At 67.0% G+C, this 27,908-nt stretch overlaps 2 protein-coding genes across 8 annotated transcripts; both read left to right on the plus strand.

Annotated features, from left to right (window-relative positions):
• The first annotated feature begins 306 nt into the window (after positions 1-306).
• MBD3 (methyl-CpG binding domain protein 3) lies at positions 307-10,533 on the plus strand. Of its 7 annotated transcripts, XM_044254674.1 has the most exons (8): positions 838-3,120; positions 3,664-3,810; positions 4,675-4,834; positions 5,895-6,032; positions 6,641-6,731; positions 7,131-7,308; positions 8,777-8,980; positions 9,081-10,533. In XM_044254674.1, exons 2-7 carry the CDS (start codon positions 3,674-3,676, stop codon positions 8,973-8,975), a joined length of 903 nt encoding a protein of 300 aa, XP_044110609.1. In that variant the 5' UTR covers positions 838-3,120; positions 3,664-3,673; the 3' UTR covers positions 8,976-8,980; positions 9,081-10,533. The 7 variants fall into 7 exon arrangements, with proteins under 7 accessions (XP_044110611.1, XP_044110610.1, XP_044110609.1 ...); XM_044254676.1 differs by lacking the exons at positions 838-3,120; positions 3,664-3,810 and adding an exon at positions 307-361; XM_044254675.1 differs by lacking the exons at positions 838-3,120; positions 3,664-3,810 and adding an exon at positions 333-457.
• An 8,500-nt stretch (positions 10,534-19,033) lies between these two features.
• Positions 19,034-27,811, plus strand: MEX3D (mex-3 RNA binding family member D). The gene is made up of 2 exons (XM_044254682.1): positions 19,034-19,666; positions 25,593-27,811. Exons 1-2 carry the CDS (start codon positions 19,093-19,095, stop codon positions 26,984-26,986), a joined length of 1,968 nt encoding a protein of 655 aa, XP_044110617.1. The 5' UTR covers positions 19,034-19,092; the 3' UTR covers positions 26,987-27,811.
• The last annotated feature ends 97 nt before the right edge of the window (positions 27,812-27,908 follow it).

A 27,908-nucleotide genomic window follows, 5' to 3' on the forward strand; every position in this document is an offset into this window, starting at 1 on the left:
CCCCGCCCCCTAGCTGCACGCTGATTGGGGCGGCCGCCGCAGGGCGGGGCCGCCGCCCACGGGGAGGGGCCCGCGCGGCGCCTGCGCAGCACGGGGCCCCGCGCGCGGGCGGGTGGGCGGAGCGGGCCCCCCGAGCGGGGGCTGGCGAGCGCGGGGAGGGGGCCGAAAGGGCGGCAAAGCCGGCGCGTGCCCGGCTGGGGGCGGAGGGCGGGGGCCCGCGGGCCGGAACAGCCGCGGCAAGTGGCGGCGGCGGCGGCGACGGAGGCAGCTGAGGCGGCGGCGGCGAGCGGGGGTCCGGGCGGCGGCGGCGGCGGCGGCGGCGGCGGCGGGCCGAGGAGCCGGGCGCGATGGAGCGGAAGAGGTGGGAGTGCCCGGCGCTCCCGCAGGGCTGGGAGAGGGAAGAAGTGCCCAGAAGGTCGGGGCTGTCGGCCGGCCACAGGGATGTCTTTTACTATAGGTGAATGAACGTGCCGGCCGGGCAGGGCCCCAACGGGCGCCTCCCAGCGGCCTCTGCGGCGGCCCGGGCGCCTCGACCGGGGCTGCGGCCTGGGCCCCGCGCGTGCGTCGTGCGTGCGTGCGTGCGTGCCGGCGCGCGGCGGCCCCGGGCCAGTGCGCGTGCGTGCCGCGGCCCCGGGCCAGTGCGCGTGCGTGCCCTCCCCCTCCCCCTCGGCCGCGTGGAGTGCGGGGCGGCGCGGGCCGGGCGGCGGCCTTTGTTCGGCGGCCGCGGCACACCGGCCGGCGGGGCGACGGGCGCCCGGAGCGGGCCAGACGCCGCTGGGAGGCGGGGGTGGGGGCTGGGCTGTCCCTTGGATCACGCGGGGCGCGCGCGCAGCCCGCGGCGTGGGCGGCGGGGGGGGGCACCGCGGGACCGTGAGCGCCCCTCCCGCGGGCTCGTCGGTGGGACGAATAGTGGTGGGCGGCGACGGGCCGGCCCCGGGCAGTCGGCCACCTGCCGTCTGCCCTCCCGTCCAATTCCCCGTCCAGGTCTGAGCCCCTGCTGCAGCGGCCTGGGGCGCGCTCGGGTCGCGGACACCCGCCACGTGTTGAAGCTCCCAGAAGCCGCCCGTGCGAGGCCGAGGCGGGGCGGGACTCCTGTGCCGCCCACCCCGCGCTCGGGTCCCTCCGGGGCCTTTGCTGGCCGCGTGGCGGGGAAGGAGCGAAGCCGGCGGGAAAGGACGGGCCGGCGCCTCGGCCATGACCCCGGTGCGGGTTCTGGTCCCCGGAAGATCGGGGACCCCGTAATGTCAGGCACTGAGGCAGTGTGACCGCCGCAGCGGCTCTCGGGGACACCGTCCTTCGCTGCTGGCCGTCGTGTCCCTGCCGTGCTGGCTGCGGTGGTTCCGTGCTGCTGGGTCCGTGAGGAGCCCCCTATGCTCCCCGCGTGCCCGCGCGTCTGTGTCCCTGTCGGAGCGCAAGGCTGAGGCCCGCTGGGAGTCAGACCCGCGCCTTCCTCTCCGGGGCGGCTGCGGCAGCTGGCCGCCCGTTGCTCCCGTGGTTCCGGCTGATGACGTCCGCTGAGACGGGCAGGGCTCTGTGAGGGTCAGCCATGGGGGGCTGGGTGAGGCTGGGGCCGGTCCGGGACGGCTTCTCGGCGGTGGAGCTGGGAGGGGCTGTCCTGGCAGCAGGTGTGCTGCTGTGCAGAGGCCCCGGGAGGCTGAGCCAAGGGCAGCGGGGTGGAAGCACCTGGAGAACGTTGCTCCGCCTCCTGTCCCCACCTGTGTGGGCATCTCTCAGGGCCTCAGCCCAGTGGGGTCTTCCTCTGAGCCCCTGGACCTGAGCATGAGGGTCTGTCTAGGGGAGCAAGCCCCAGACAGGGAACAGATAGACTGCCAGCTTTCCCATGACCACTGAGCTGGGGGAAGTGTCGGGAGGGTCCCCTCCCATTCCCACGTCCTTGAGCTGGGTGATCTAGCAGGCAGGGGGTGTCCCCTTCACTCCTGCTGGGTGGGAGGTTTCGGGGTGTGATCTGGAACCCATGGTGTTTTCCGGAACGTGGGTCTCTGGCCTCTCCACCTACAGGAGCTACGGCTGAGCGAGGCGGCTGGGGAGGAGCGTGGATGGTTCCTCCTCGTTCTCCGTGCAGAGGGGAGCGAGGGCCTCGAGTCCAGCAGACCTGGCCTGGGGCCGAGCCTCGTCCCTAGGAACACGTGGGCCTGGATTTCCTTGTCCATAGAGCGAGTGGGGGAAGGGCGTGTGTTCTCGGCAAGACTGTCATGCAGGAAAGGCGGAGCGACCCCACAGATTGTTTCCGGGGGCTGCAGCATCGGTCTTTTCCGGGGGCTGCAGCCGTGTCTTTTCTCTGTGAAAGTCGTGCCTGGCGTCTTCTGTCCAGCAGGAGGGTGAGGGGCTGTGGCAGGTCAGTACCCTGACCTCAGGGGTAGCTCTTTGGAGAGGTACGGAGTAGGGAGGCCTTCTCCGGGGGACCTGACGTTAGAAGGAGAACCGTGTTCAGGAAAAGCAGGAGGGACTTAGCACAGTGGCCAACTTCCTTGGGGCAGCAGGCGGAGGTTGTACCTTGCTGCTGGGTGTCCTGGCTGCCCGTGCTCTGCTCCCGCGACCCTCGCAGCAGCCCTTCCTGGGATGGGAGGCCAGGCTGCGCGTCAGTCCTGCGGCCATCTCCGGGGCTGGGGCTCAAGGCTGGGGCGCGGCTCCTCGTGCCTCAACCGGCCCCCCGACGGACCAGCCGCAGCCCTGCGTCCCCCCGCCTCTGGCTGCCGGTGTGTGTCCTCCGGCTTCGGCCCCACTCCCAGAGAGGCCGCGGTGCTCTTACTGCCCCACGACTGCTTTCAGAGCAACGCAGGGTGGTGGTTCTCGGTGAAGCCGCAGCGACGTCTCCTGGCGTCAGAGCTGGGCCGCAGAACCGCTTTCACGAGTTCGCTCTGTCGGCGGCACGCACCGTGGGGTGCCGTTTTTAGTACACCCACGAAATTGTGCAGCCGTGACATCTGTCTAGTTCCAGAACATTCCATCACCCCCAAACGAGCCCTTTGTCCGTTAGCATCGCTGCCCCAGCCCTCGGGAGCTAGTCTCTCTCGAACAGCTTCATGGAGAGAACGATTCACGTGTGGACAGTTCTCCCGTTTGAAGCGCACAACTGAACAGTTTCTAGCACATTCATAGGTGGGTGTGGCCACCTCCACATTTCCCTCACCCCGAAAGCCCCAGACCCTTAACCGCCAGTGCTGTACCCGCAGCCTCTTCCCTGTGCCCTGTGTCCATTTGCTGTTCTCAGGTAGCGTGGGGGAGGCGTGACTGGACGCAGAGAAAGGCTGGCGCGTTCTGGGGGCTCCTCTCCTTCCTCTGGCCGTCCCTGACCCCGGTGCCTTCCTGCTGTCCTGGGCACGTAGGCTCGGTGTGCCCGCAAGCCAGCCCGGTGTGCTGGAGCGGTCAGTCATCCCGAAGCCAGGAGTCCGAGGCCCGTGTGTGCTGGGCTCCGGGCCCCGGGGAATCGCCCGGCCTGCAGCCACGGCCCTGGTGGGGGGGCCAGAGCCGAGTGCAGCCGGCTGCCCCGTGGGTCCTGATGCTGGAGGGGAGGGGGTTTCCTTCCGCTGCGCTTCCACGCTGCCGTCCGTGGTCCCTGGGAGGCTCGGGGGGCAGACGTGCTGTTGCCTGGATTAGAGGCACCGGGCCTGCCGGGCCCCACACGAGTGCTTTTTCCGGCAGCTCGGCGGAGATGGACCCTGCGGGGCTCGGCGGAGATGGACCCTGCGCGCTGCGGTTTACCCGCTGCAGGCGTGCAGGTCGGCCGAGCCCCGTGTCACAGTCGTGTGTCCTCACCAGGGCGAGCCTTAAGACGTTCCCTCTCCCCAGGTGGGGCCCCGTCCCCATTAGCGGTGACCACCCCCGTCCCAGCCCCTGGCCCCCATGAGCCCTGTTCCGTCCGTGGACGTGTCGCACGTGGACTCACACCCTGCATGGCCTGTGTCTGGTTCCCTCCCTGTGCGTGTGGGCCCGTGGTCCGTCCTCCCTCCCGCTCACGGCCAGGGACGCTCCTGTGCGTGGGGGACCGTGTGAGCCCCTGTTTCCCCATCCCAGTGCACATTTCGGCCGTTTCCACCTCACGCCCTCCGAGTCCGCCGCTCTGAACACCGGGTGTCCGTTCCGCCAGGTCGCTGAGCGAGGGGCTGCCGTGCTGTCCGGGTCCCGAGCGGCCGGCGGCGCGCCCAGCGGTTCCTGGCCCGCCGGAGCTGTTGGTGCATTGAGCAGGCCCCCGAGGGTCGGCGCCCACCCTTAGAGACGGGGCCACACGGTCTGCGAGCTGAGCGGGGTCACGAGCGTCCCCGCCTCAGAGCTCCTGGCCTTGGACCTCCCAGCAGTCCTGCTGGGCAGCTCTTGGGGTCCTGGCCCAGAAGCCTAACCTGAGATTTGACCGCACCCCCAGGATGCCCTAGTTCCTCCATGGTACCCACGGGGAGGAGACTGTGGTTAGGGGTTGTCCCTCAGCCACCTGCGATCTTGGGGTCTTTCACAAGAACATGGCCTGGTTGTGTTTCTGGAATGTTCCGAAACGTGAGTCAGACTCTGGGACTGGGCCCCACCCTGCTGCACCGGGGTGTCGAGCCTCGCTCTCAGTGCTGAGGTCTCTTGGGGGCTCCGGCCGGGAGGCAGCCCTAGGGACAGGGCGGAGGCCGGCCCAGCGCACCTGCCCGCCGCTGACCGCCTGTCCGTCCGCAGCCCCAGTGGGAAGAAGTTCCGGAGCAAGCCTCAGCTGGCGCGGTACCTGGGGGGCTCCATGGACCTGAGCACCTTCGACTTCCGGACGGGCAAGATGCTCGTGGGCAAGATGAACCGCAGCCGCCAGCGGGTCCGCTACGACTCGGCCAGCCAGGCCAAGGTGAGCCGCGGGCGCGGGCGGTGGGCGGCTCGGCCCTCTTCGAGGGCTCATGGGCTCAGGCCCGCGGCGGGCGCACGGGTCGCTTTAACACACGATGCACGAATGAAGGCGCGGTGGGGGGGCTCTGACAGGGGAGGGTCCGACTGTTGGTTCTGGCTCAGGTCGTGATCCCGGGGTTCTGGGATCGAGTCCCGACGCAGGCTCTGTGCTCAGCCTGGGAGTCTGCTTCTCCCTCTCCCCCTGCCCAGGCTCTCCCTCCTGGGTCAGTAAATGTTTGGGGCACCTGGGTGGCTTAGTGTTGGTTGTCTGCGTCCGGCTCAGGTCGTGACCCCAGGGTCCTGGGATGGAGCCCTGCATCGTGCTCCCTGCTCGGTGGTGAGCTGCTTCCCCCCTTCCTTCTGCCTCTGCCTCGTGCTCTCACTTGCCCAAGCTTTCAAGTGAATAAATTTAAAATTAAAAAAAAAAATCTTTCAAAAGAAAAAGCAACTCTACTTTTGGGTGGAGAGAGGTTTCCCCAGTTCGGTTTGTCGTGGTACTAAAGTTGTCTCTGTCTGCTGAGAGAGATGTGGGAGCTACAGAAAGGTAGAAGGAAGGAGGACACCCACCTTCCCTCCGTCCTGGGAGAGGCCACAGGTCTGCGGCCCCTGGCCGTCCCCGGTGTGCCTGTCCCTCTGTCCCCCCGAACGTGGCCGTCCTGGCGTCCCTGCAGGGACTGGAGGGCAGCCCGTCTTCAGTGGCTGGCGGGCCACACGCAGGTGCCCGGGGACCCTGTGTCTCTGATGGGCGTGTGTGCTGCAGGACAGTTGCGGCAGGGCCCCCGCTGCACCGCGTTCCGGGGAGAACATGGTACAGGAGGTCGGGTGGGGTTCACCCGGAGCCCCAGCGCGCCCCTGCTGTGGGCATCGAGGAGACTGGGCTGGCTCTGGGGACGCTGCAGGGTACGCTGGTGACTGAGGGGCACAGGATCTGTTCACCAAAGCCCACGGGGAGGGGTCTCCCCACTGCCTGGGAGAGCCCGCTGAGGCCCGAGGCCGCCATGCCAGCTTCCGTATCTCCGTAGGGCAAGCCGGACCTGAACACGGCCCTCCCCGTCAGACAGACCGCGTCCATCTTCAAGCAGCCAGTGACTAAGATCACCAACCACCCCAGCAACAAGGTGAAGAGTGACCCACAGAAGGCCGTGGAGCAGCCTCGGCAGGTGAGCCCCCGGGCCCTGTGCACGGCCCCAGGCCGGGTCCTCATAGGCAGTGGGGTCCCGTGTCATTCGTGTCGCCGCCCCCCCCCCCCCGGGGCACCGGGGGCATCGCCACCTAAGTGACTGGTCAGACCTGTGTGTCTGCATGCTGTCCCCAGAGTCCCACGGTGCTGTCTGCGGGTGTGAGCTCCTCGCTCTGTGGGGCCGCGGCGTCCTCTGCCTCGCACGCGCTGCCCGGCCGTGGTGGGGTCTCTGGGGGGCCTCGCAGCTCAGCCCTGGGTGGACAGTGGACTGAGAAGTGAAGTTTCAGGCTGAAGGAGGTTCTGCCTCCCTGGGGTAGTGCCGCGGTCTGGGAGCTGTAGATGGTCGGCATCAATGGCAGGGCTGACACCCCGGGTCGCAGTTCCCGTGGCCTCGGAGGACGGGCCTGCGGGAAGTCCCACGGGTCCCCCCGCCCCCTCGCTCCCAGGCAGGTGGGTCTGGCATGTGGGGGTCAGAGGTCGTGCTGAGACCGCTGTCCCGCGTATGGAGGCTCCACTCTCGTCGGGGCTGGCCAGGGCTGCCGCTGGTGGGGACACAACCCTCAGCTCCGTGTCTCTGTCTGGTGACAGCTTTTCTGGGAGAAGAAGCTGAGCGGTCTCAATGCCTTTGACATCGCCGAGGAGCTCGTCAAGACCATGGACCTCCCCAAGGGCCTGCAGGGTAACCGCAGGGGGCGAGGGTGTCAGGCGCAGGTGCTCCTACAGCACAGGGGTGGGGGGTCCAGTGTCTGGCCCCGCGGGGGTGAGGCTCCCCTCCGTGCAGGACGGGGCTGGTCCGGGCCCTGGCCCCGGATCCTGGAGCCCAGCTGGCAGGCCTGCCGCAGCACAGGTGGGAGGTGGCTCACGGGCTGGGGGTGGGGGGCGGCCGGCAAAGACGAGGCACACGGGGTCTTGCTTCCGCACCGTGGAAACACTGCCGCGTGGTCACGGGCGGGCGCGGCTCTGCTTCCGTCGCGAGGGGGACCTGAGCGTCTGTACGGGCAGATCGGGATCCAGACCCGAGGCTCTGGGAGAGTGACCACCCGAGGCCTGGTGGTGACCACTGCGCTGTGCCCAGCAGGCGTGGGGCCCGGCTGCACGGACGAGACCCTGCTGTCGGCCATCGCCAGCGCCCTGCACACCAGTACCATGCCCATCACCGGGCAGCTCTCCGCCGCCGTGGAGAAGAACCCTGGGGTGTGGCTGAACACGGCCCAGCCCCTCTGCAAGGCCTTCATGGTGACCGACGAGGACATCAGGTACCGCCGTGCACGCGCCCCCCGGCCGGAGTGAGCCGCCGTCTCCCGCAGTCCGCGTCTGCCGTCACGCTCCAGGGCTCGAGCGGACGCGGCCACGGCGAGGGCAGATTTGAAAAGCCCCAGCAGGAGCTTGCCCGCGAGTCTTGAGTTCGGGGCAGGCCAGAGGCAAGACGGCCCGTAGAGGGGACTGGGAAACGTGCGTGTTCTCTCGGGCCGTTCTTCGGAAGAGGAAGTGGTTGTTGACCTGTGCGGACAGGCTCGCGGCGTGGCCTGCTCGTCCCTGGGCTCATGAGGTCTTGCAGGTGCCTGCGGGGCAGGCTCTGGGGAGCAGTGAGGAGACGGGTTCCGCCAGACACACCCCAGGCCCCGAATGCTGGCCCAGGTTTAGGCTGGACCCTGTGGCTGCTGGGCCTCGGAGCGGCTTCCCAGCCAGGCCTGGTGCAGGTGGGCTCCGGGCAGGAGGCCCCCACGTGCGGGAGCCATCTGGGGAGACGTCCCGGGGAGGAGATAGTGTGAGTTGGCAGCAGGGCCAGAAACCTCTAGAAGCTCCAGCAGAGAGGGACCTGTGTTCTCGCAACTCAAGTGTCAACACACCGCTGAGTTCAGAACAAGTTCATGGCTCTCTGGAGCCCACGCCCACAAGGGCTGGAGCACCGGCGCCGTGGCTGGGAGTGGCTCACAGCTGGGGTCATAGGTGGACGTGCCTCCTGTGTCTGTGTGGGGAAGACACAGAGTCCCCCGCGGCCCGTAGAGGAGCTTGTCTCCAGGCAGTGGGAAGTGGAGGAGAGCACAGCCATCCGCAAAGACGAGCGGGTTTTTAAAGCTGAGCAGAAGCTCTAGAAATCGGAAAAGCCACAGAAAGGAGAACATCACACCGTGGGTTAGGTAGGGGGTCTGGGCCCGTCTGGAGAGGAGATGGAGGCTGCCAGAAGATGGAGCCGGTGCCGGCCCGGCCTGGCGCCCCGCAGCGTGCTGCTCCTGTTCTGTGGTCTCGGCCACAGGGAGGGAATGCGGAGGGTCTCACGGCCGAGGCTGGCGGCCTTCTGGACAGCCGTGACAAGGCAAAAGACCCAAGAAAGTCGTTCTCCATCTAGAATTCTCCAGCAGAATTCTGCCACTCACTGGATGGGTGGTCCTGGCTAGCCACGGTGACCGAACACCATTGTCCCTTTGCAAACCACGCTCGAGCAACAGTGAGGCGTCACGCGCGCCCACGCACCGGGCCGGGTTGGTGCCTGGGCAGCCGCTGCCTGCAGGGCGTGCTGGTGGGGGGCGGTCACGGAAGGCAGCCGGGTGGGGGGCCCCTGCCCCCGGTGACCGCCAGCAGAGGCGGAGTGTAGGGCCCAGGAGCCGAGCTGGAGGGCCGCGGGCTGTGCGCAGGCCGTTGGGCAGCCAGGGTGAGGGAGCGAGGGCGGCGGACGCTCCGGGGCGGCGCGTGCCCTGGCCAGCGCAGCCCGTGTGTCCGCAGGAAGCAGGAGGAGCTGGTACAGCAGGTACGCAAGCGGCTCGAGGAGGCGCTGGTGGCCGACATGCTGGCCCACGTGGAGGAGCTGGCCCGGGACGGCGAGGCGCCGCTGGACAAGGCCGGCGCCGACGACGACGACGACGAGGACGAGGACGAGGACGAGGATGAGCCCGACCAGGACCAGGAGATGGAGCACATGTAAAGCAGGTGCTGGCGCTTGGACAGGGCCACGGGGAGGAAGGACGTGCCCCGTGCAGGGGGCGGCTCCCAGCCAGGGTGCTGACGGCGCCCTCTTCCGTCTTTCCAGAGGTCCCGTGGAGGCCTGCGTGCGGGGAGCCCCCTGCAGACTCCGCTGTCTCTGCACTCGGACCAGGCTCTGGGGCCCAGCCCAGCAGGCCGGGGATGATGGCGGCCCCTCCTAGGCCTTCCCAGGCGTGTCCCCTCCCCTGGGTCCACGGGGGCACGGCTGGAGGACAGTTCCTGCCTGACAGGCCCCCCACGTTTGCTCTCCTCTGAAGGGTCTGGGTCCATACGCGCCCGTCGCCTCTGGGCCTGGCTGCAGGGGTCCTCCTTGGAACCCTCCCCCCGCCCTGGACTTGGGGCCGGCCTTGTCCCCACGGCCACATCACACAGGACAGCTGCCGCGGGGCGGCCTGTGAGGGTCCCCAAGGGGCTGGAGAAATATTTTTTGGAACAGTCTTGCTCCCTGCCCCCAGCGTGTGAGGGACGCTGCTCCAGGGTCCGCACGTCAGACCTCCAGGAAGGGGGTGCGGGACGGCTGCCCTGTGCGCCCACTGGCGGGCAAGGCCATGACCGCTCCGAGCTCATCTGAAGGCAAACGCACAGCCCAGACGTTTTCCTTCAATAAACCCGCGTACAAACGAGGCTGGACGTCCGCTCGACCGGTCAGCCCATGCGTCTGCTGCACGTGGAGGCGAACTTCGTCTTTGTGTCGGGGGAGCTCACCGTCGACGGCGCGGCCGCCCCTGCCCGCGGTCAGCCGGCCTCCAGTGACAGCCAGCTCCCGGCCGACGTCCCGGGCCGGGGCTCCAAGGCAGCTGTGCCACGGGCCGGGGCTCCGCGTCCCCCTCCCCCTGTGGCGGGGACGGTGACACCCGGCGCTCAGGGCCAGAGCTGGTGCTGGGGCCACGGCCTCTCCGGGGTCCTGTCCTGGGGTGTGTTCTGTGGGCCCTGTGTTTCCAGCACCCGGTGCGCAGAGCAGCGGCCTCGGAGGAGCTCGGGGTGCGGAGGCCATTGGAACCGTGACGCTCCGCCCTCCACCTCTTAGCTGGAGTGCCTTGGGTGAGGGGAGCCCTCCCGTCCCCGCTCAGCCCCGGCCCACAGCCCAAGACTGTGGGGCGGGACCTGGGCTGTTGCGTGTGTGGCTGTCACCCTGGCTGATGCGCAGGGTCTGGGAGGTAGTGAGAGGCACCTGGCGGTCGGAGGACGCTGGCCCAGCTCGGCACACGGCAGCTTCGTGCCCGGCCCATCAAAGCACAAATTCTCCGGGACCAGCGCGGGAGTGTGTGCAGGCCCTCAGGGGCCCCGGGCCACCACCGGCCTCCAGGAGGGCCCCTCCCCTGCGGCCACATGGCCTCCTGCCCTTCAGAGGCCACAGCTGCTGAGGGAGCTCTGTCTGGGGCTGGCCCCTGTGTGGGCCTGAGGTCCAGGTGCTGGGGCCCCTGCCCAGCCGGGGGGACTGCGGGGCCCGGGAGGCGCCGTGTGCTGTAGGCGACTGTTGAATAAAGCGGTCTCGGTGAGTGTGGTTCGGAGCGTTCACTTGCAGACCCGCAGCGCTGTGTCCCGGGAGAGGGACCCCAGGCCGGGCCTTCAGCGCCCGGTTTCATGTTGGTCACCTTATCGTGAGCTGGACGGCAAAAGGGGACCCGGGGGATTGATTGGCTTTTCCCAGGGAGGACGGGGTTCAGCTCCCAGCACCAGGGTCAGAGCCCCCAGGGCGCACGTGCTCCATCCCGAGTCTGCAGTGAGGGTCCCCCTGGGGCCGGCACGGGCAGGATGACCGGGGAGGCGTCCGCAGGGAAGTGACCCTGCTGGCCCCAGTGCCTGGCTGCAGCCTGCCCACGCACAGGCCGCAGAGGGTCTGCCCTGCTGCCTGGACCCTGCGGGTCTTCTGTCCCCGTCTCAGAGCCGGTCAAAGCCCGGCCTGCAGCCCCCGCCACCCCAAACTCCTCCCAGGCTTGGCTCTACCCTGCAGTCGGCCCCGCCCTCCTGGAGGGGCTCAGCTCCAGGAAGGGAGACAGGATACCAGGCTTGCCCAGGGGCCCCAGCTGGAGGGACCATCCTGGCTGAGAACCTGGGTCTCCCTGAGTCCCCGAGTCCAGACCCAGAGAGGCCTTGAGGGGCCACGAATCCCGGGAACCTCAGAAGCGAGGTCGGGCCTAGGGTCCAGCCACACAGCAGACAGGACAGTGGTCTGGCGTCCCCACCCCCACAACAGGGCCCTCCCCCCAGAGCCCATGCTGACCCCGAGCTGCGGCCCCCACACAAACTCGCTTCCCGGAGAGAGCCCTGGCGGCAAGGGCCTAGGAGGGGACTGCCAGGCAGCCCGTTCGCCTGCTGCGTCCAGCTTCAGCGACGGTCAGCTGCATGCCGGGGCCGGGACCGCAGAGCAGAACCACGCCCGGTCCGCCCAGTCGCCCCCACTCCCAGGGCAAGCACAGAGCTTTCTGGGCCATGTTTCCCCCTGCCCGATGCCACTCGAGGGTCCCGGGACACCTCACCTGTGCGAGGCTCCGGCGGCTGTGGCAACAAGTCTCCAGCAGCTTGGCCACTTGAAACCACACGGGGGGGTCTCACAGTTCGGGCTCTGAAGTCCTAGGGGTGTGGGCAGGGCTGGTCGCACCTGCCCAGGCCCCAGGGAGACCCGGCTCCTGCCCTTTCCTGGCCCGCAGCGCCCCCCCCCGTCCTCCCCTCCAGCAGCGCGGGGTCTGCCCGTCTCTGGGACCCCCGCCCTCTGCCTCCCTCTGGTGAGGACGCCGGGCGCCCCGAGAACCCAGGGTCACCCTCACATCGGGGCAGTGACGAGGTCCCCTCTGCCACAGGAGGGGACATGTCCTGGGTCCCAGGACCAGGACAGGGACATGTCTGGGGGACAGCTATAGTTGTCCAGCCGCATTACCCTGAAGATGAGGCTCCTTATCTCTTTGGGCAGCCTGTGGCCTGGCATGCCCATCTCCCCCTTCCTTCCAAGCTCCCTCTAGCCCCAGCCTGTGCCCGCGCTGGCGCCTTGAGGGCGGGAGCACTTGCTTGAGAAGCCCGGGAACCGGTCGGCTCAGGATCCACCGAGTTTGAGGAGGAAGGCACAGGAACAGAGCAGGCTGGGAGTTGACTGGTCCGGACCTGGCCAGACGGGCTGGAGCAGAGGGACCAGCTTGCTCCGATTTCTAGAATAGTCCAACAGGATGGCCACCAGCCACAGAGGACTCCGTTTCAGTATGTTACAACCAAAATACCCAACTCCTCCCCCCTCCCCGCCCCCAGCCCTGGCAGCTCCTAGACTGGACACAGCATCTGGAGAACATTGCATCACCTGGGAAGTTCTATTGCCCAGCACCGTTCTAGACCAGGGACTCAGCCTTGGCCAGGGCCGGGAGGTGGGGGTGCTGCTCAGTCGCTGCCCGGAAGATCCCGTAGGGCTTGGTCCAGATTCAGGCCCTCCGAATGCGGAACAACCCCAGGGTCTCAGCAAACAAACGGAAACTTGGCTGTGAGGAGGAGCCAGGTGCCCACGCGCTGCCCCGGGGATGGACCCCGAGCCCATGATGCCTGGGGAGGGACCCAGACACAGAAGGCCACCCTGATTTTTTTTTTTCCAGTGTGGTGTTAATTTTATGTCACTCGCTGAGGTTGAGGGACACCCTGACATCTGGTGAACGTGAGTTCCGTGGGTGCCCGTGGCTGTTTCTGGAAAAGATGAGCATTTCTTTTTTTTCTTTTTCTTTCTCTCTTTCTTTTCTTTCTTAAGATTTTATTTATTTGACAGACAGAGACCACAAGTGGGCAGAGAGGCAGGCACAGAGCGAGGGGGAAGCAGGCTCCCCGCTGAGCAGAGAGCCCGATATGGGGCTCGATCCCAGAACCCTGAGATCATGACCTGAGCCGAAGGCAGAGGATTAACCCACTGAGCCCCCCAGCACCCAAGAGATGAGCATTTCTTCAGCAGACGGAGAGAAGACCTCTGCTGGTCCACGCAGGCACCCGTTCCAGCCACCGGGGGCCTGAACGCAGCCCGAGGTACAGGGAGGGCAGACGGCTTCCCCTCCCCAAGCTGAGCTGAGCGCCTGCTCCTGCCTCGGACGGCCCCAGCCACGGACGAGGACTGATCACGCCTCAGACCCTCTCGGGTCTCCAGCGTGACTCCATGACCGGGGCAGCCAGTGTCCTTGTCTCCCCTTGGAGATCTCGCCTTCGAGTCTACCGCTCTGTTTCCCCGGGGACGCCCCCGACCCCGTGCATGAGAGGTCAGGACAGGTCAATACACCGAGCCAGAAAGCCGGTTCGCGGGCACCAGGGCTCAGGGTTTAGGAGGGGGGCGCTGCCGATGGGGACGGGGTTTCTTGTTTGCAGAACAATAATGTTCTGAAGCCGACAGTCTGATGATCACACAAGTTCTCAAATTTACTAAAAAGTAAATTCAACTAATTAAAAAGGCCAACCTGTGATGCACACGAATTATCTCTCGATTCTAACGACAGGAAGACGTCAGGGTCTCGGGAGCCTGAAGTGTTTGCAGAGACCCCAGCCGCTTAGGAAGGAGACGGAGGGTCCCCCGCCACGGCTACGGGGGAGCCAGCGGCCTGCAGCGCGGACACAGCAGCTGCCCGGCCAGGGATCTTTAAAAAAAGACAAAAGTTAACTTAGGCTGAGTTCAAGACACGTGCAGACGTGCGCCAGGAGGCTCCGCAGAGCCAGCCGTCACCGGGAAGCCCCAGGAGGAGGCCGACCTGGTCCCACGGCTGGCGGCGCAGGGCGGCCTGACACGGGCCGACAGAACCGTCCAGGGTGCCGACCGGGGACAGGAGCTGGTCACTCGACAGTAAAAACAGGTGTGTTTCTGGAACAAATGCAACACTCGACGAAGGGGAATTCAGACACACGCTGGGAACGAGAAGACAGAGGAGCTTCCTTGCGTGGGGACCGTGTCCGCAGCGCCCGGTGCGCCAGGGTGACCTCGCGTCCGCCGCAGACGGCCCCCAGCACGCGCTCCGGCCAGCGGCCAGGCTGAAAATAGACACCATCCCGGGAGGACAGTTTTATATTCTTCGGCGATTTTTTCTCCCCTTGACTGTTTTTCTTTTGGAATGTGCCCACGGAGGAGGAGGGAGCTGCTGACCCCCGGCCGCAGCTCGGGCAGCGGGGGCACAAGCCTGGGCTCCCCGCCCCCGGCGTCCTGGAGCTGGGGCCGAAACGCGGCATTTCCCCAACAAGGTTTGAAGAACTGTTTAAAAAAAAAGTTGGGGGGGGCGCCTGGGGGGCTCCATGGGTGAAGCCGCTGCCTTCGGCTCGGGTCATGATCTCAGGGTCCTGGGATCGAGTCCCGCATCGGGCTCTCTGCTCAGCGGGGAGCCTGCTTCCTCCTCTCTCTGCCTGCTGGGGATCTCTGTCAAATAAATAAAATCTTAAAAAAAAAATTTAAAAACGAAAAGGACAACTCCCACGAAAACCCTCCCGGGGAACAACCATGCCCAGCCCCAGCCCCTCCCCCCAGCAGACCCCCTGCTGCTGTTTTGGTGGTTTCTTACAGCATTTTCCTTCATGCTGCTTTTTTTTTTTTTTTTAAGATTTTATTTATTTATTTGACAGAGATCACAAGTAGGCAGAGAGGCAGAGAGAGAGAGAGGAGGAAGCAGGCTCCCTGCTGAGCAGAGAGCCCAATGCGGGACTCGATCCCAGGACCCCAGGATCATGACCTGAGCCGAAGGCAGCGGCTTAACCCACTGAGCCACCCAGGCGCCCCTCCTTCATGCTGCTTTTTATCCTTGTTCCCCACACCCCAGCCCCCGCGAGCCCCCTTCCCGTCCGTGGAGGGGCCTGGTCTGGGCATATCACACGTGTGGACTCACACCTCGCGCGGCCTTCTGTGTCTGGTTCCCTCCCTACCCGCCGTGGGCTTGGGCTCCGTCCCTGGGGCACTACGTGGGGGCCTCACTGCTGCCGGTGGCCGGGGACGATCCCGCGCGTGGGGGACGCGTGTGTGTCCGTGGACCCATGGATGGATGCCTGGGTCGTCTACACCTTCCAGGCGGAGCGGCTCTGACATCCGGCCCCCCCCAGGGTCTGTCGCCAGCCCGAGGGCAGCCCCAGCGGGGGTCCCGTCGCCGAGTTCCCACACATTCGCCAGGGCCTCCCTCGTGCTGGACAAGGTAGAGAGAAGGGGTGCCCACCCCACCTCGCTCGGCCTTCCTGCTGTTCTCGTTTACAGACACTTGCAAACGCAGCTTTTTTTTTTTTTTTTAAAGATTATTTATTTATTTATTTGAGAGAGTGAGAGAGAGAGAGCATGAGAGGGGAGAAGGGCAGAGGGAGACGCAGACTCCCCAGGGAGCTGGGAGCCCGATGCGGGACTCGATCCCGGGACTCCGGGATCACGACCCGAGCCGAAGGCGGTCGCTCAACCAACGGAGCCACCCAGGCGCCCCTGCAAACGCATCTCTTAAAGGACATTTTTTAAAACTTCAAATTGTTGTTGTTGTTGTTGTTGTTTTTTGGTCACGGAAGGTTCTGAAATACAGCGAACAGGTGCCGGCCCAGGGGCCGACACCCAGGGTGGTGGAGGCCGCCCGGGGCCGGGCGCCACCTCCCCGCTCCACCCCTGCTCTCACATTGTCTCCGCCAGAGGGTCTCGGGAGCAGCGCTCGCAGGATCTGACCGTGACCTTCCTCGGCACCACCTGCCCTGGCCGTGTCACGGAAGGGTAAGCGGTCCTCAGCCGCAGCAACTGGGCCCAGGGACTCTGTCCCAGGACGGTTTGGGTCGTCCTACCCCGGTACTGTGGGCTGCACTGTGTCTCCCCCGAGAACAGTTCCTGTCCCAACCCCTCAACCTGCGAATGGAGCTTCCTTGGAAACAGGGTCTTCGCAGATGTCATTGGCGAAACTGAGGTCCCACTGGGGCAGAGCGGTCCCGAATCCTCATGAGACAGAGACGGACAGAGACGGGGACGCAGACGCACGGGGAGAAGCCGCATGACCGCGGAGGCAAACGGGGCGATGTGTCCACAGCCAGGGGACGCCCAGGACGGCCGGCCAGGAGCCGGGAGAGGCAGGAAGGACCCTCCTAGAGCCTTCAGACACCGGATGGTCCTGCCACACCTTGACCTGGGACTTCTCGGCCCCAGGACTTGGAGAGAATACACGGGGGTTTAAAGCCACCCAGTTTGGGGTAATTTGCTAAGACCACAGGAAAATCACATGCAGGGGTTGGAGCTGGTGGCTCCAGGAATCACGGAGGGGTCCAGGGATGCTGATGGACACACCCGGTGCCCAGCACAGCCCCCACCTGAGAATGACCCACGGGAGTGTCCAAAGTGCCAGGCAGAGAGCCTGTCCCCGCTGACCGCCCGCCTGGCTGCAGCGTCGCCTTAGCCCATCCCCCACCCCACCGTTTCTGCTGTTTCAAACCAGACCACGGACACCACCCTCTGCCGCCCAAGTACCTCAGCCTGCAAACTACTCACCGGTCAACAGTTTACAGATTTTATGATATTGTTTATTTATTTGACAGAGAGAGACAGTGAGCGCACACAAGGAGAAGCAGCTCCCCGCCGAGCAGGGAGCCCAACACGGGGCTCGATCCCAGGACCCTGAGATCATGACCTGAGTCAAAGGCAGACGCTGAACCCACTGAGCCCCCCCAGGCGTCCCTAACATGTGCCACCACAGGGCCATTCCTGCCCAATCCCCAGGGACACCGAACTGGCCAGCACTTGCCCGTCCTGACCATGTGGAGCGCCGGTTCCCTCTCCTCCTCTGACTCCTCATCTCCTTGGCCCAAGGCCTCCTTTGGAATTGGCCATAATCTCTGCTCCTGATGGCTGGTGGTCCACAGCTAAGCACTCGTTGGCGCCCCAACCCCATGTGCCAGTGCCCCTCTGCACACCGCCTGGAACCATTCCCTTCCACTCGCCTTCCCAAGGCACCATGCACTTCCTCCCTCATTTTGCCGGAGTGCATCCTGCGGGACACCGAGCGGATGGTGAAGACCTCGCCGGCCCGAAGCAGCTTGCTCCAGCCATCCCTCTCCCCTGGAACCCAGGCCTTCTTTTTCCTGATCATTCGGAATGTGGCCTGGAAGCACCCGGGAGTCCCAGCTCCACTGACTCACCTTCCCAGGACACGCGGCAGGGTCCTGGCTAAACCCTTCCATGATTTCCAACTTCCCTCCATTCCCCCTGCTCTCTCTGGGGTTGTTGGGCTGTTCCTCTGCTTTCTCCCTCCTCTCCCAGGTCCCACGTGTCTTTTGCCGGACTTTCTAGATCTCTCCAACTGAAATCTTCCAGCTTCCGGCTGGACGACCTACTGTGCTAACTGCCAAGCTCTCTGGTTCTGCCCTCCTCTGTCACCTTCCCGTTGGCTGGATGCCCGCAGTGTGAGCTGAGCCTGCCCGCCTGCCCCCCAAGGACACTGATGTCTCCAGGGAGGGGGGTCTAGGAGCTTGGGACAGGGTCCCTTCGGCCACTGTTCTTGTTTCTCCCCCATCAGTAGATGCTGCCGCCCCTCCCAAGACCCTCAGAGGAGGCACATGTGTATGGGGCCCGGGAGCAGAAACCGGAAAGCAAAAAGGCACCCAGCTCGTCAGAAGACCTCCCCATGGGGACTGCTGGGGTCAGGGGGTGCTCTAAGGAACATATATGTGGGTGCATGACCTCCAGAGTGCATCCTGGAGCAGACCATGCTGTCACCACCCAATTCTCCCTTCACGTCGGACTTCTCCCCACCCCACCCCACCCCTGCTCCCTCTTGAGCCCCCTTCTCAGCACTTACCCCCTTGCTTCCTTTTGTTTCTCCCTCTCCCTCCAGTTCACCAAAAGGGCAGCCCACCAGCTTCCACCCTGGCTGGGACCCCAGGAAGGGCCAAGGTCCGGCCCTGAGAAAAGGCACAGCTGCAAATCTGCAGGTCCCTCCAGGTCCTCAGGGAACTTGGTCCCATGGGGAGGGGACGGGCCATAAGTTATCATGAAGTAATTAAGATTCATGAGTGTTTAAGTGCCCAAAAGAGAAGCCTGGGACCCGAAGAGGAATTTGGGCTGGGTTTGACTTGGGGGTCCAGAATAGGGCGGGGAAGGGTTCCAGGCACGGGCAAGAAGGCAGAAGGCGCCAGGGCCAGTCTGAGCGGGTGGGGAACCCGCGCGCCGTAACTCGGGCGCTACTCGGGGCAGGGGATGGGGATCCACGGTCAGGGGTGGGGGGAGCCGCCGGCAGGCAGAAGGGGCAGGCCGCTCCCCCTCCCACCTGGGGAGCTGGTGTCCTCCGCCCCGGGCTCCCCAGACAGGCCGGGGTCCGCCGGGAGGCTGCGGGCAGACGCACCGGCGGCGGCCCAGCCTGCTCCCAGCCCGGCGACCGGGAGAGCCCGCCCAGGGAGAAGCCGGGGCGCTCCTTCCCCCACCGCGGGCCGCTGGAGGGAGGGCCGCCGGGAGGCTGGCGCTGGCGCCGGACACGCAGGGCAGGGGGCGCCCCGGCAGCGGCAGGGTCCTCCGGCCGCCGGAAACCAGCCCCTGCCGGGGAGCACCGCCGCCCACGTGGCGGAGGCTCCGGCTCGGGCCGCCTCCTCCCCGGGGAGCCCGCTGGGGGCCGGGCGCGCGCCCGGGGGAGGGGGGCGCTCGGGCCGCCGGAGGGGTCGCGCGCTGAGGCTGGGGCGGGGGGCGCGCCGGGGGCCCCGCGGGCACCTACCTGCGGCCGCGGCCGCGCCCCGCGCCCCGCCACGTGACCGCGCCCCGCCCCGCGCGCGCGCGTGCGCCCTGCCGGCGCCCCATTGTTGGCCGCGCGCGCGTCACGGGGCGGGGCGGGGCGGCCGGAGGAGGGCGGCGGGCGGGCGGGAGGGAAGCAGCGTCCGCGCCGCCGCCGCCGCCGCCGCCGCCGAGCCCCCGCCGCCGAGGAGCAAGCAGAGTCGCGCCGCCGCCCCGCCGCCCGCGGCCCGAGCAGCCCCGCGCCGCCGCCCCGCCCCGCCGCGCCCGCCCCGCCGCTGGATGCCGGCGGCCGGCGGCCCAGCTCTCAGAGGCGGAGCGCGGCGGCGCGGGCGGCGGCGGCGCGGGCGGCCGGCGGCCGAGAGGCGGGGGCGCGGGCCCGAGCGCTAGCGCCGCCATGCCCGGCTCCACCGGCCAGCCCGACGGCGGCGGCGGCGACCCCAGCCCGCGCCCCCCGCCCCCGCCCCCGCCGCTGCCGCCGCCGCCGCCGCCCCTGCCCGAGGGCGCAGAGGAGGAGGCCGCGCCCGACGACGCGGCCGCCGCCGCCGCGCTGCGCCTGGCGCTGGACCAGCTCTCGGGGCTGGGGCTGGGGGGCGCGGGCGGCCCGGACGAGGAGGGGGCGGCCGCGGGCGGCGGCGACGGCGCGGTGGCGGCGGCGGCGGGCGGCGCGGACGGCGGGGCGGCGGCGGAGCCCGCGCCCCCCGACGGGCCGGAGGCGGGCGCGCCCGCGGTGGCCGAGGCCGTGGCGCCGGGCTCGCTGGCGCTGCTGGAGCCCGACGTGAGCCCGCCGCCCCGGCAGTCGCCGCCCGACGTGTTCGCCGGCTTCGCGCCCCACCCCGCGGCCCTGGGCCCCCCGACGCTGCTGGCCGAGCAGATGAGCGTGATCGGCAGCCGCAAGAAGAGCGTGAACATGACCGAGTGCGTGCCCGTGCCCAGCTCCGAGCACGTCGCCGAGATCGTGGGTCGCCAGGGTGAGTGGCCGCCGTCTGGGGCGCCGCCCCCGGGGTCCCCGCGCCGCGCGCCCTGGGGAGGGGGACGCCGCAGCCCAGCCCTGCCCAGCCCTGCCCGCGGCCGGACGCCAGACCCTGGCCACGCCCCGCGTGGGCCCGGGCCTCAGTGGCCGCCTGTGCGCCTTTGTCCTGCCGCGGGCCGCGCGAGAAAGTTAGGCGCAGCCCGCGCTCCTCCCCTCTACGCTCCGGCCCGCCGCTGCCTTTGTCTGGGCGCCTCCGGCCGGGTCAGGCCCCTCTGTGCGGCGCCTCTGCCCAGGCCCTGGGCCGCTTGCAGTGGGATCCCAAGAACCAGGGGTCCCGGCTGGGCGGTGGGCGCTCCACACCCGAAGCAGGCACGGGGCGGGGCTCGTTAGGGCTTGGGGGTGTCTCCGCGGCGGGGTAGGTGGGGGGTGCTCAGGCAGGTCAAGAGAGAAGTTGAGCGTACAGAGAGGGTTGCTCATCTCCACTTGCCAGCCTGGGGGCCCTTCCGAGGGTGGGGGCAGCACAAGATGAGGGAGGATCCCCACCCCGCTCGAGGATTAGGGAACATGCTTTGCTTAAGGACCAGCTGAGAAAGCCGTGCGGAGGTCCGGACTCCTAGCTGTCCTTCTGGCAGGCCCAGGGCGGCAGGCTCGGGGTGTGAGGGTCCCAGCAGCAGCATTATCAAGAGTCCCTGTGGCCGCCCCATTGTTCTCTTTGTTAGAGAGCCAGTCTGAGGTTTGCAGGGTGACATCAGGCCGGCCGCTGCTCATTGGCCCTGGAGCTGGAGTGGCGGGCGGGCGGGCTGAGGGTGGTGGGCAGTGCTCCGCTGGACACACGCCCACCCACCCTTTTAGTCACTGGCCCCCAGCCCCAACTTTCTCCTGCCTTCTGCCTGTAGCTCCCTGTCCCCCACTCCCTGCTTGTAGGCTAGGTTCTAGAACTTGGGGTGGGGTCTGGGCGGGGCTTGAGGTGGAGCTCCAGGACACTGGGGCTGGCCTTTGGGGGTTAGCCTTTGGGGGCTTGGTAATAGGAGCCAGAGACAGGTGTGGGGGGATTGAATTGCAAGGTGGCTTGTCTCGCTTGACACCGGGGGGCAGAGGACCGCAGGGAGGCTCCGGACACTGCCCTCTCCGCGTTCCGAGTGGGAGGGGGTGGTTTGGCCAGGGAGTCCTCTGGCTTTGGGTGCAGGTGCAAGCGATCACGTGTCATCCCCCCCATCTGGACACCAGGAGGGCCAGGTGTGGTGCTGGGCTAAGGAACAGGGCTTGGGACCGGGGGAGGGGACAGGTGGTCCTCAGAGCCCTGGCAGCTGCCTCCCCCGAGCCAGCACAGCAGGACTGCAGGCCTGACCGCTCCCCGCCGCGGCCCCTTCCCTGCCCCGGTGACCCGCACCTGCGCCGGGCTGTGTGCGGAACGTCCAGGCACCGGCAAGGACGGGGGGACGGCCGTGGAAACCCAGCCTGGGAGCTGTTGTCCGGAGTCTCTAGGCCGATCTGCCAGCCAGGGGAGCACGGGGGCGGGGGGGGGAGCACGGGGCGGGGGGCTGTTCCCTGTGAACACGAGTGTTCTGGTGTGCCCCAGGGTCCTCCAGGGAGGCTGAGTCTGCCCCAGTGGAGGCAGGAGCCACGCAGGGGCCTCCGCACCTGTGCTGGAGCCGGGAATCGGCCCCACCCGACCTCCCAGGTGTGTGCTTTGGTGCTCCATGACTGGGTGCTGGCCTGGGGTCTTGCTGTTGGCAGAGAGGAAGGCAGGCCCTGGGGGGTGCAGACGGGGCTGACTCTGTGTCCCTGGGCAGATGAGCTCTCCGCTCCGTGACGGGGGGACAGCATCTCCCTCGGGGGTTTTGGGGAGGATCCTCCAGTAAGACGGTCCTAATCCCAGCCCCGGGCTGCTGCACAGTGGCCCCCCCTGAGTGGGGTGCAGGGTCCCGGGGAGGGGAGCACCAGTGCCAGGACACGGTGGCCCCTTTGGCAGCCCTTGAGTCTCCCAGCTCTGGGACCGTCTGTGGCTCCCATCTTGTCCCAGCACAGCCTGGAAGAGTCTTTGTGACCCAATCCTGACCCCTCCCTCCCTGCAGTCACCCGTCCAGTCTCCCTCTCGTGGGTTCTTGGACACGAAGCCCGTCCCGTCTCCCCGTCCTGGCTGTCGCTGGGCCAGAAGGCCCTCCTCCTCTCTGAGCCCGGGGCTGCAGCCACTGCATCCCCTAGAGGGGAGGCCGGAGTCACCCAGACCTGGGGTCTTCCCTCTCCGGGACGCCCAGTGGCTCTTTTCCGAGCTGGTTCTTCTGTCCTAGAAGGGTCCCTGCAGCCCCCGGGAACGGGATAGGTGATCGCAGCCCCTGCGAGTTCTCTCCTCCCTGGGGCTGAGTGGCCCAGAAGGTGCCCTGCGCGGGAACCTCAACCTGCCCCTCCTCACAGAGCCTCAAGAGACCCCCCCCCCGCCCCCGGAGAAGAGCCTCCGGGGCTCCAGGTCACAGGAGGCGGCGATGCGGGCTGAGCCAGGCCCAAATCCGGGCTGGGGTTTGAGCCTCCGTTGCTCCGGCTCTGTGGGCCCTGCGGGGAGCAGAGGAGGCCAGGAGAGGATCTTCCTTCCAAGGCTCTGGGCCGGGGGTGAGGCGCGGCGGGGAACGGCCCCATCTTATGGACCGGGAAGACGGAGACTGAAGGGAGTCTGCAGCGGTCACCTGGAGGCTGGTGCCCGCCTGCCCCGGGTGTGACTTCGGGCCGGGTCTTCCGAGAGCCTCCGACCGGGTGTGCCCAGCGGGCGTGTGTGCACGTGGGGCTGGGCCAGGTCGTGAGCACCCTGCCTCGTGCCCGGAGGGCGGGGTCAGCAGTGAGTGCGGGAAAGATGCCCGTGGGGGGCGCGGGCCCGCAGTCCCCACGGTGCTTCTGAGTCTGCTGCTGTCAGGTGGGGGCCGGCGCGCTTGGACTGGCCCCACTCCGCTGGAGAAAGCCGGCGGCACTCGGGGCTTTCCCTCGCTGACCCCCCCATGCTTGGCCCCCCTCCCGCGGGTCTGGGGTGCTCTTTCTGGAGGCTGGGGACGGCACAGGGGTGTCAGCGGGCTGCTGTGTGTCTAGCTTGGGGGCCCCTTGTGTTGGCAAGCGTAGACCTTTCTTGTGTCTGGGGGCCCCCTGGGCTCCAGCTCCCCCCACGGGCCCACCCTGCTGTGACGGGGCCAGCGGCCTGCTGGGTTTGGGGTGCCGGTCATCGTGAGGGTTTGTCTCCACCCTGTCCTTCCGGATGTCTGCCGTGGCCAGGAGCCCTCCCCTGGCGCGCATCTTTCGGGGGGGCCCTTCTGCTCCCCCTCATGGCCTTGAGGTTTCGTTGATAAGTGTAGCCTGTGGGTCCCGTGTGGGGTCCCCCAGGCAGTGCCTGGAGCGCCTGAGTTCCTCAACACCCAGCATGCAGGGGGGTCAGGACCCCAGAATGAGGTCACGTGAGTGAGGGGACCAGGCTCCATGTGGGGACCCGAGGTGCCCTATTTGAAGGCAGGGCCCCGCCACAGTGAGGGGGGAGTTGACCGAGTGGGGGGCAGTCACCCCCATTCCCAGGCACACCTGCTTGTGTTGGTGGCCAGGCCCAGGGGTCCGCTTTCCAGCCTGTCGCAGCAATCCGTGGTGGCTGCAGGGTCCCTGTGGGGCTTGGGCCGCTGAGCTCGCCTGCTGTCGCCCGTCTGGCTCGTCCCGGCCAGGGCAGGTGTGGGTCTGGTCTGCTCTCACTGCCCCAATGTCTCGGACCTGGCCGTCCCCGCTCTGCCACTTCTTAGAGGCGTGGTGTGGCCGGGGCTTGGGTCGATGGGCGCCACAGCCAAAATGCGGCCAGTGAATTGGCGACCTCTGGGCCCCCGAGGGCTCCAGGCGGGGCCACCCTCTGGGAGGGGCAGGATGGGGCCAGTTTGTGTGCCTGGGGACAAAGGCTGCTTCTCTGCGCAGAGGCGGTCCCGCACGCACCTGGCTTCATCCCCCGCCCTCTCTCCAGGCCTTGCCTCCCTGTCGCCCACATGGACCTGCGGGGAGTGGACACTTGGGCTGAGGCTCAGGTCCCCCGCCAGCCACCTTTAAGGCTTATGAAGGCTGGGTATCTGCCTGGGGTGCTGGGTCTGGGCCCTTCTCTTCCTGGGGAGGAAATGGAGGTGCAGGACAACCCTTTGAGGGGCCGGTGTCATCCCAGTGCCGAGGCCCTTCTTACGGCCCTCCGGCCTGGGGGAGTTCGGGAAGCCACACAGGAGGAACCGAGAAGTGTGTGCGGGGCCCCGTGTGGTCCGCGTGGCTTCTTGGAGGAAGGGGTGCTGGGCTGTGACTTGTTGCAGAGAAGGGGTGCGGGCACTGTTGCAGCTGGGAAAGGTCGTGGGGGGCACCCAGGGCTGGCGAGCAGCAGGAGAGGGAAGGACTGAGGTGTGGGGTTGGAAAGCTGCCCCCGCTCCCTGCCCCCAGCTACCAAGTGGGTAGGGAACCGCCCGGACACAAAGTGGAGTTGGTGGAGGCAGCTCCGGGTCAGGGTGGTTTTGGGGGTTGCCGGCCAGAGGGAGGACCCCGGGTGGCGGGCGCAGGCAGTGGCTCAGGACCCCGGAGACGGGATGGAAGCCAGCGTGCCCACGGCCCCCCCTCCCTGGGAGATTGCTCACCCGCTCACTTGGCTCTGCTTTGGCTCAAAGCCCCGGATGGGGCTGCTGTCTCCGGGCACGGCATGAGGCTGCCCCCCACCCCCAGACGCCCGCTCTCGCCTCCCAGTGCTCCCTGAGGCCCAGTGGCCGAGCTGGGCCCACTAACTTTGTATCTTCTGCTCCGGGAAAAGTTAGCAACACTGTTCTCTCTGTGCGGCCTCTGTAATGCAACAATGTCCCTGTGTCCCTCCAGCCGCCCCAGAGCCCGGAGGGGGGTCCTCCAGACTCGTGGGCCGGGACTCAAGATGTCTCAAAAGGTCCCGGGGGGGGGAGTATGAGACGCCCCAGCCCGCACACAGACCCCCTGTATGCCCCCAGCGGTCAGACCCCCAGTCCGAGCGGTGACGAAGCACAGCGCTGTGTCGGTGAGCGTCCCCTCAGCAGCTGGGTCCGTAGGTCAGGAGAAAAGCCTGGGTGGCTTCCACAGTCTGACCCTGGGCTGTCCTGCCCGTCGGCCGGGGAGCTAGTGTCCGGGGCGAGTCGAGTGTCCTCGACTGAGCGGCCACAGCGGGCGGCTGCGAACGACAAGGACGAGTGTTCGGCGTGTTCTGGGGGCAGCAGTACAAATCCGGGTGTCGGCGGGCCGCGCTCCCGCCAGCGGCTCCGACCCCACCTGGGCCGTCTCGCTCTCCCAGCGTCTGGTGGCAGCTGGCAGACCTGGTGTCCCTAGGCTTGTGGCTGCCTCGGGCTGACCTCTGTCCCCGTCCTGCTTGCATTCTCCGTCTTCTCTGTCTGTGTCCCCCCCCATAAGGACACCTGTCGCTGGGTTCAGGGTGACCCTATTCCAGTACAACCTTGCGTTAATCTATTACACCTGCAAGACCTCTCCAGGTGAGGTCCTGTCCACAAGTACCAGGGGCCATGAACTTGGGGGAGACACTTTTTTTTTTTTTTTTTTTAAGATTTTATTTATTTGACAGAGATCACAAGCAGGCAGAGAGGCAGGCAGAGAGAGGAGGAAGCAGGCTCCCTGCTGAGCAGAGAGCCCGATGCGGGGCTCGATCCCGGGACTCTGGGATCATGACCCGAGTTGAAGGCAGCAGCTTTAACCCACTGAGCCTCCCAGGTGCCCCTCGGCGGAGACACTCTTCAGTCCGCACTGGGGTCCTCATTGTGTCTTGCCTTTTTGCCAAACCCACCACCACCTTCAGGTCTGAGACCGGAAGGGAAAGGGAAGAGCGGAGTGTGTGAGGAGACAGGGTGGGGAGGACCCTGGGGAGGGGCCTCGCGTCCTCACTGTCTCCCCCGCCCCCACCGCCCCAGGCTGCAAGATCAAGGCTCTGCGTGCGAAGACAAACACGTACATCAAGACTCCGGTTCGTGGGGAAGAGCCGGTGTTTATCGTGACCGGCCGCAAGGAGGACGTGGAGATGGCCAAGCGGGAGATCCTGTCCGCCGCCGAGCACTTCTCCGTGATCCGCGCCACGCGCAGCAAGGCCGGTGGGCTTCCCGGCGCGGCGCAGGGGCCGCCCAACCTGCCCGGACAGACCACCATCCAGGTGCGCGTGCCCTACCGCGTGGTGGGGCTGGTGGTGGGGCCCAAGGGCGCCACGATCAAGCGCATCCAGCAGCGGACGCACACGTACATCGTGACGCCCGGGCGCGACAAGGAGCCGGTGTTCGCCGTGACGGGCATGCCCGAGAACGTGGACCGCGCGCGCGAGGAGATCGAGGCGCACATCACGCTGCGCACCGGCGCCTTCACCGACGCGGGCCCCGACAGCGACTTCCACGCCAACGGCACCGACGTCTGTCTGGACCTGCTCGGCACGGCCGCTGGCCTCTGGGCCAAGGCCCCCAACCCCGGCCGCCGGCCCCCCGCGCCCGCAGCCGGCCTCCGCGGGGACGGGGCCCTGGGCGCCTCCGGGGGCCCCGATGCCTTCTACGCGGGGGGCCGCGGGGGGCCGCCGGTGCCCGATGCGGGCCCCGCCAGCCCCTACGGAGGCTCGGGCAACGGGGGCTTCACCTTCGGCGGGGACGGCCCGGGGGCCCCATCGGGGCCGCCCGCCCCCGAGGACTGTGACTTTGGCTTCGACTTCCTGGCACTGGACCTGACCGTGCCCGCCGCCGCCACCATCTGGGCGCCCTTCGAGCGGGCCGCGCCGCTGCCCGCCTTCAGCAGCTGCTCGGCCGTCAACGGGGCGCCCGCGCCCCCCGCCCCCGGCGCTCGGCGCAGCAGCGGGGCCGGCACTCCGCGCCACTCGCCCACGCTGCCCGAGCCCGGCGGCCTGGCCCTGGAGCTCCCGCTGGCCCGCCGCGGCGCGCCCGACCCGGTGGGCGCCCTGGCCTGGCGGCCGGCGCAGGGCGCGCTGTCGTCCTTCTCCGCCGGCGGCGCCGGCTTCCCCGCGGCCACCTCGCTGCCCAGCGGCTCCTCGGCCTCCGCGTGCCCCGCCCTGGACTCCGGAGTCCCCGAGGGCGGCCGCAAGGCCCCCGCGGCCGCACCGTCTGCCGCCCCAACCCCGAGCCCTGCCGCGGCCGCCCCGTCCTCGGCGCGGGAGTGCGTGGTGTGCGCCGAGGGCGAGGTGATGGCCGCGCTGGTCCCCTGCGGCCACAACCTCTTCTGCATGGACTGCGCCGTCCGCATCTGCGGCAAGAGCGAGCCCGAGTGCCCGGCCTGCCGCACGCCCGCCACCCAGGCCATTCATATCTTTTCGTAGCGGTGCGGCTGGCCGCCGCAGGCCGGGGGGGCGGCGCGGCGGGGGCGGCGGGGGCGGCGCGGCGGGGCGGCGGGGCCTGCCTTCACAGACCAGCTTTAACTCGGTCCCAGGCGTGGAGACGGCTGCCCGGCGGCATCTCAGTTCCTAACAAATAAACAGTATTGAATCGACAGGTTACAATAAAACAGAGAGAAAAGGTCTGTTTGCACTTTTTATTTAAGACTCCCCGCCCGCCAGGGTGATCTTTTTAAGGGGTAAAAAGTATATATAGATAGATAGATAGATACGATTTTTACAACTCTCGGTTGTCCGTCTTTGGGACCTGGGTTTCTGACTCGACGGCGCTGGCTTTGGAGGCCGCCGCAGCCTCTGCGAATCCCTTCGAGGAGAAGGGCCACGTTTTTACTCCCTCTGTGGGCTGACCGGCTGCCCTTCCGAGTGTCGGTGTGGGACAGGCTGGAGGGGGCGGGGTGGGGGGCGGGGGGCCCGACCAGAAATTTCTAACTTTGTGTTTTTAATTATTAATCTCCTTCTGTGGTTTCTGTTGTCAGTTTTTAAATTTTTTTAAATTGTGTTTTTTTAAGCTTTTACTTTTTACCTCTGTGTATATGTAGGGAATTTATAGGGAAATATGTACTTTATGGAATAAATTTTAAGAACTAAAAATATATTTTATTTTAAATAAAGTAACGGACCTTTAATCTTACACAGCTAAATTACTGATTATATATTTGCTGAGCTGACTTAAGGGTTCAGAAAATTGTATCAAGAGTTTTATTTTTTGACTTCAAAGCCTTCTTAATAAAGTCTTTTTACTACACGTGAGCCCTTGGCGTGGTGTGGGGTGGGGGGGCTCGGGAAAGGGAGGATGCGGGGTGCTCAGAGCCAGCCCCCTCGTCCCCTAATCTTGCAGATAAAGGAA

Source organism: Neovison vison, chromosome 6 (assembly GCF_020171115.1).
Source record: "Neovison vison isolate M4711 chromosome 6, ASM_NN_V1, whole genome shotgun sequence".
NCBI classification, from domain to species: domain Eukaryota; kingdom Metazoa; phylum Chordata; class Mammalia; order Carnivora; family Mustelidae; genus Neogale; species Neogale vison.

Coding starts and splice junctions, on each gene's coding strand:
- MBD3 (XM_044254674.1), top strand. CDS start 3,674: ATGGACCCTGCGGGGCTCGGCGGAGATGGACCCTGCGCGCTGCGGTTT. Junction 3,811..4,674: donor AAGACGTTCCCTCTCCCCAG/GTGGGGCCCCGT, acceptor GTCCGTCCGCAG/CCCCAGTGGGAAGAAGTTCC. Junction 4,835..5,894: donor ACTCGGCCAGCCAGGCCAAG/GTGAGCCGCGGG, acceptor GTATCTCCGTAG/GGCAAGCCGGACCTGAACAC.
- MEX3D (XM_044254682.1), top strand. CDS start 19,093: ATGCCCGGCTCCACCGGCCAGCCCGACGGCGGCGGCGGCGACCCCAGC. Junction 19,667..25,592: donor CGAGATCGTGGGTCGCCAGG/GTGAGTGGCCGC, acceptor CCACCGCCCCAG/GCTGCAAGATCAAGGCTCTG.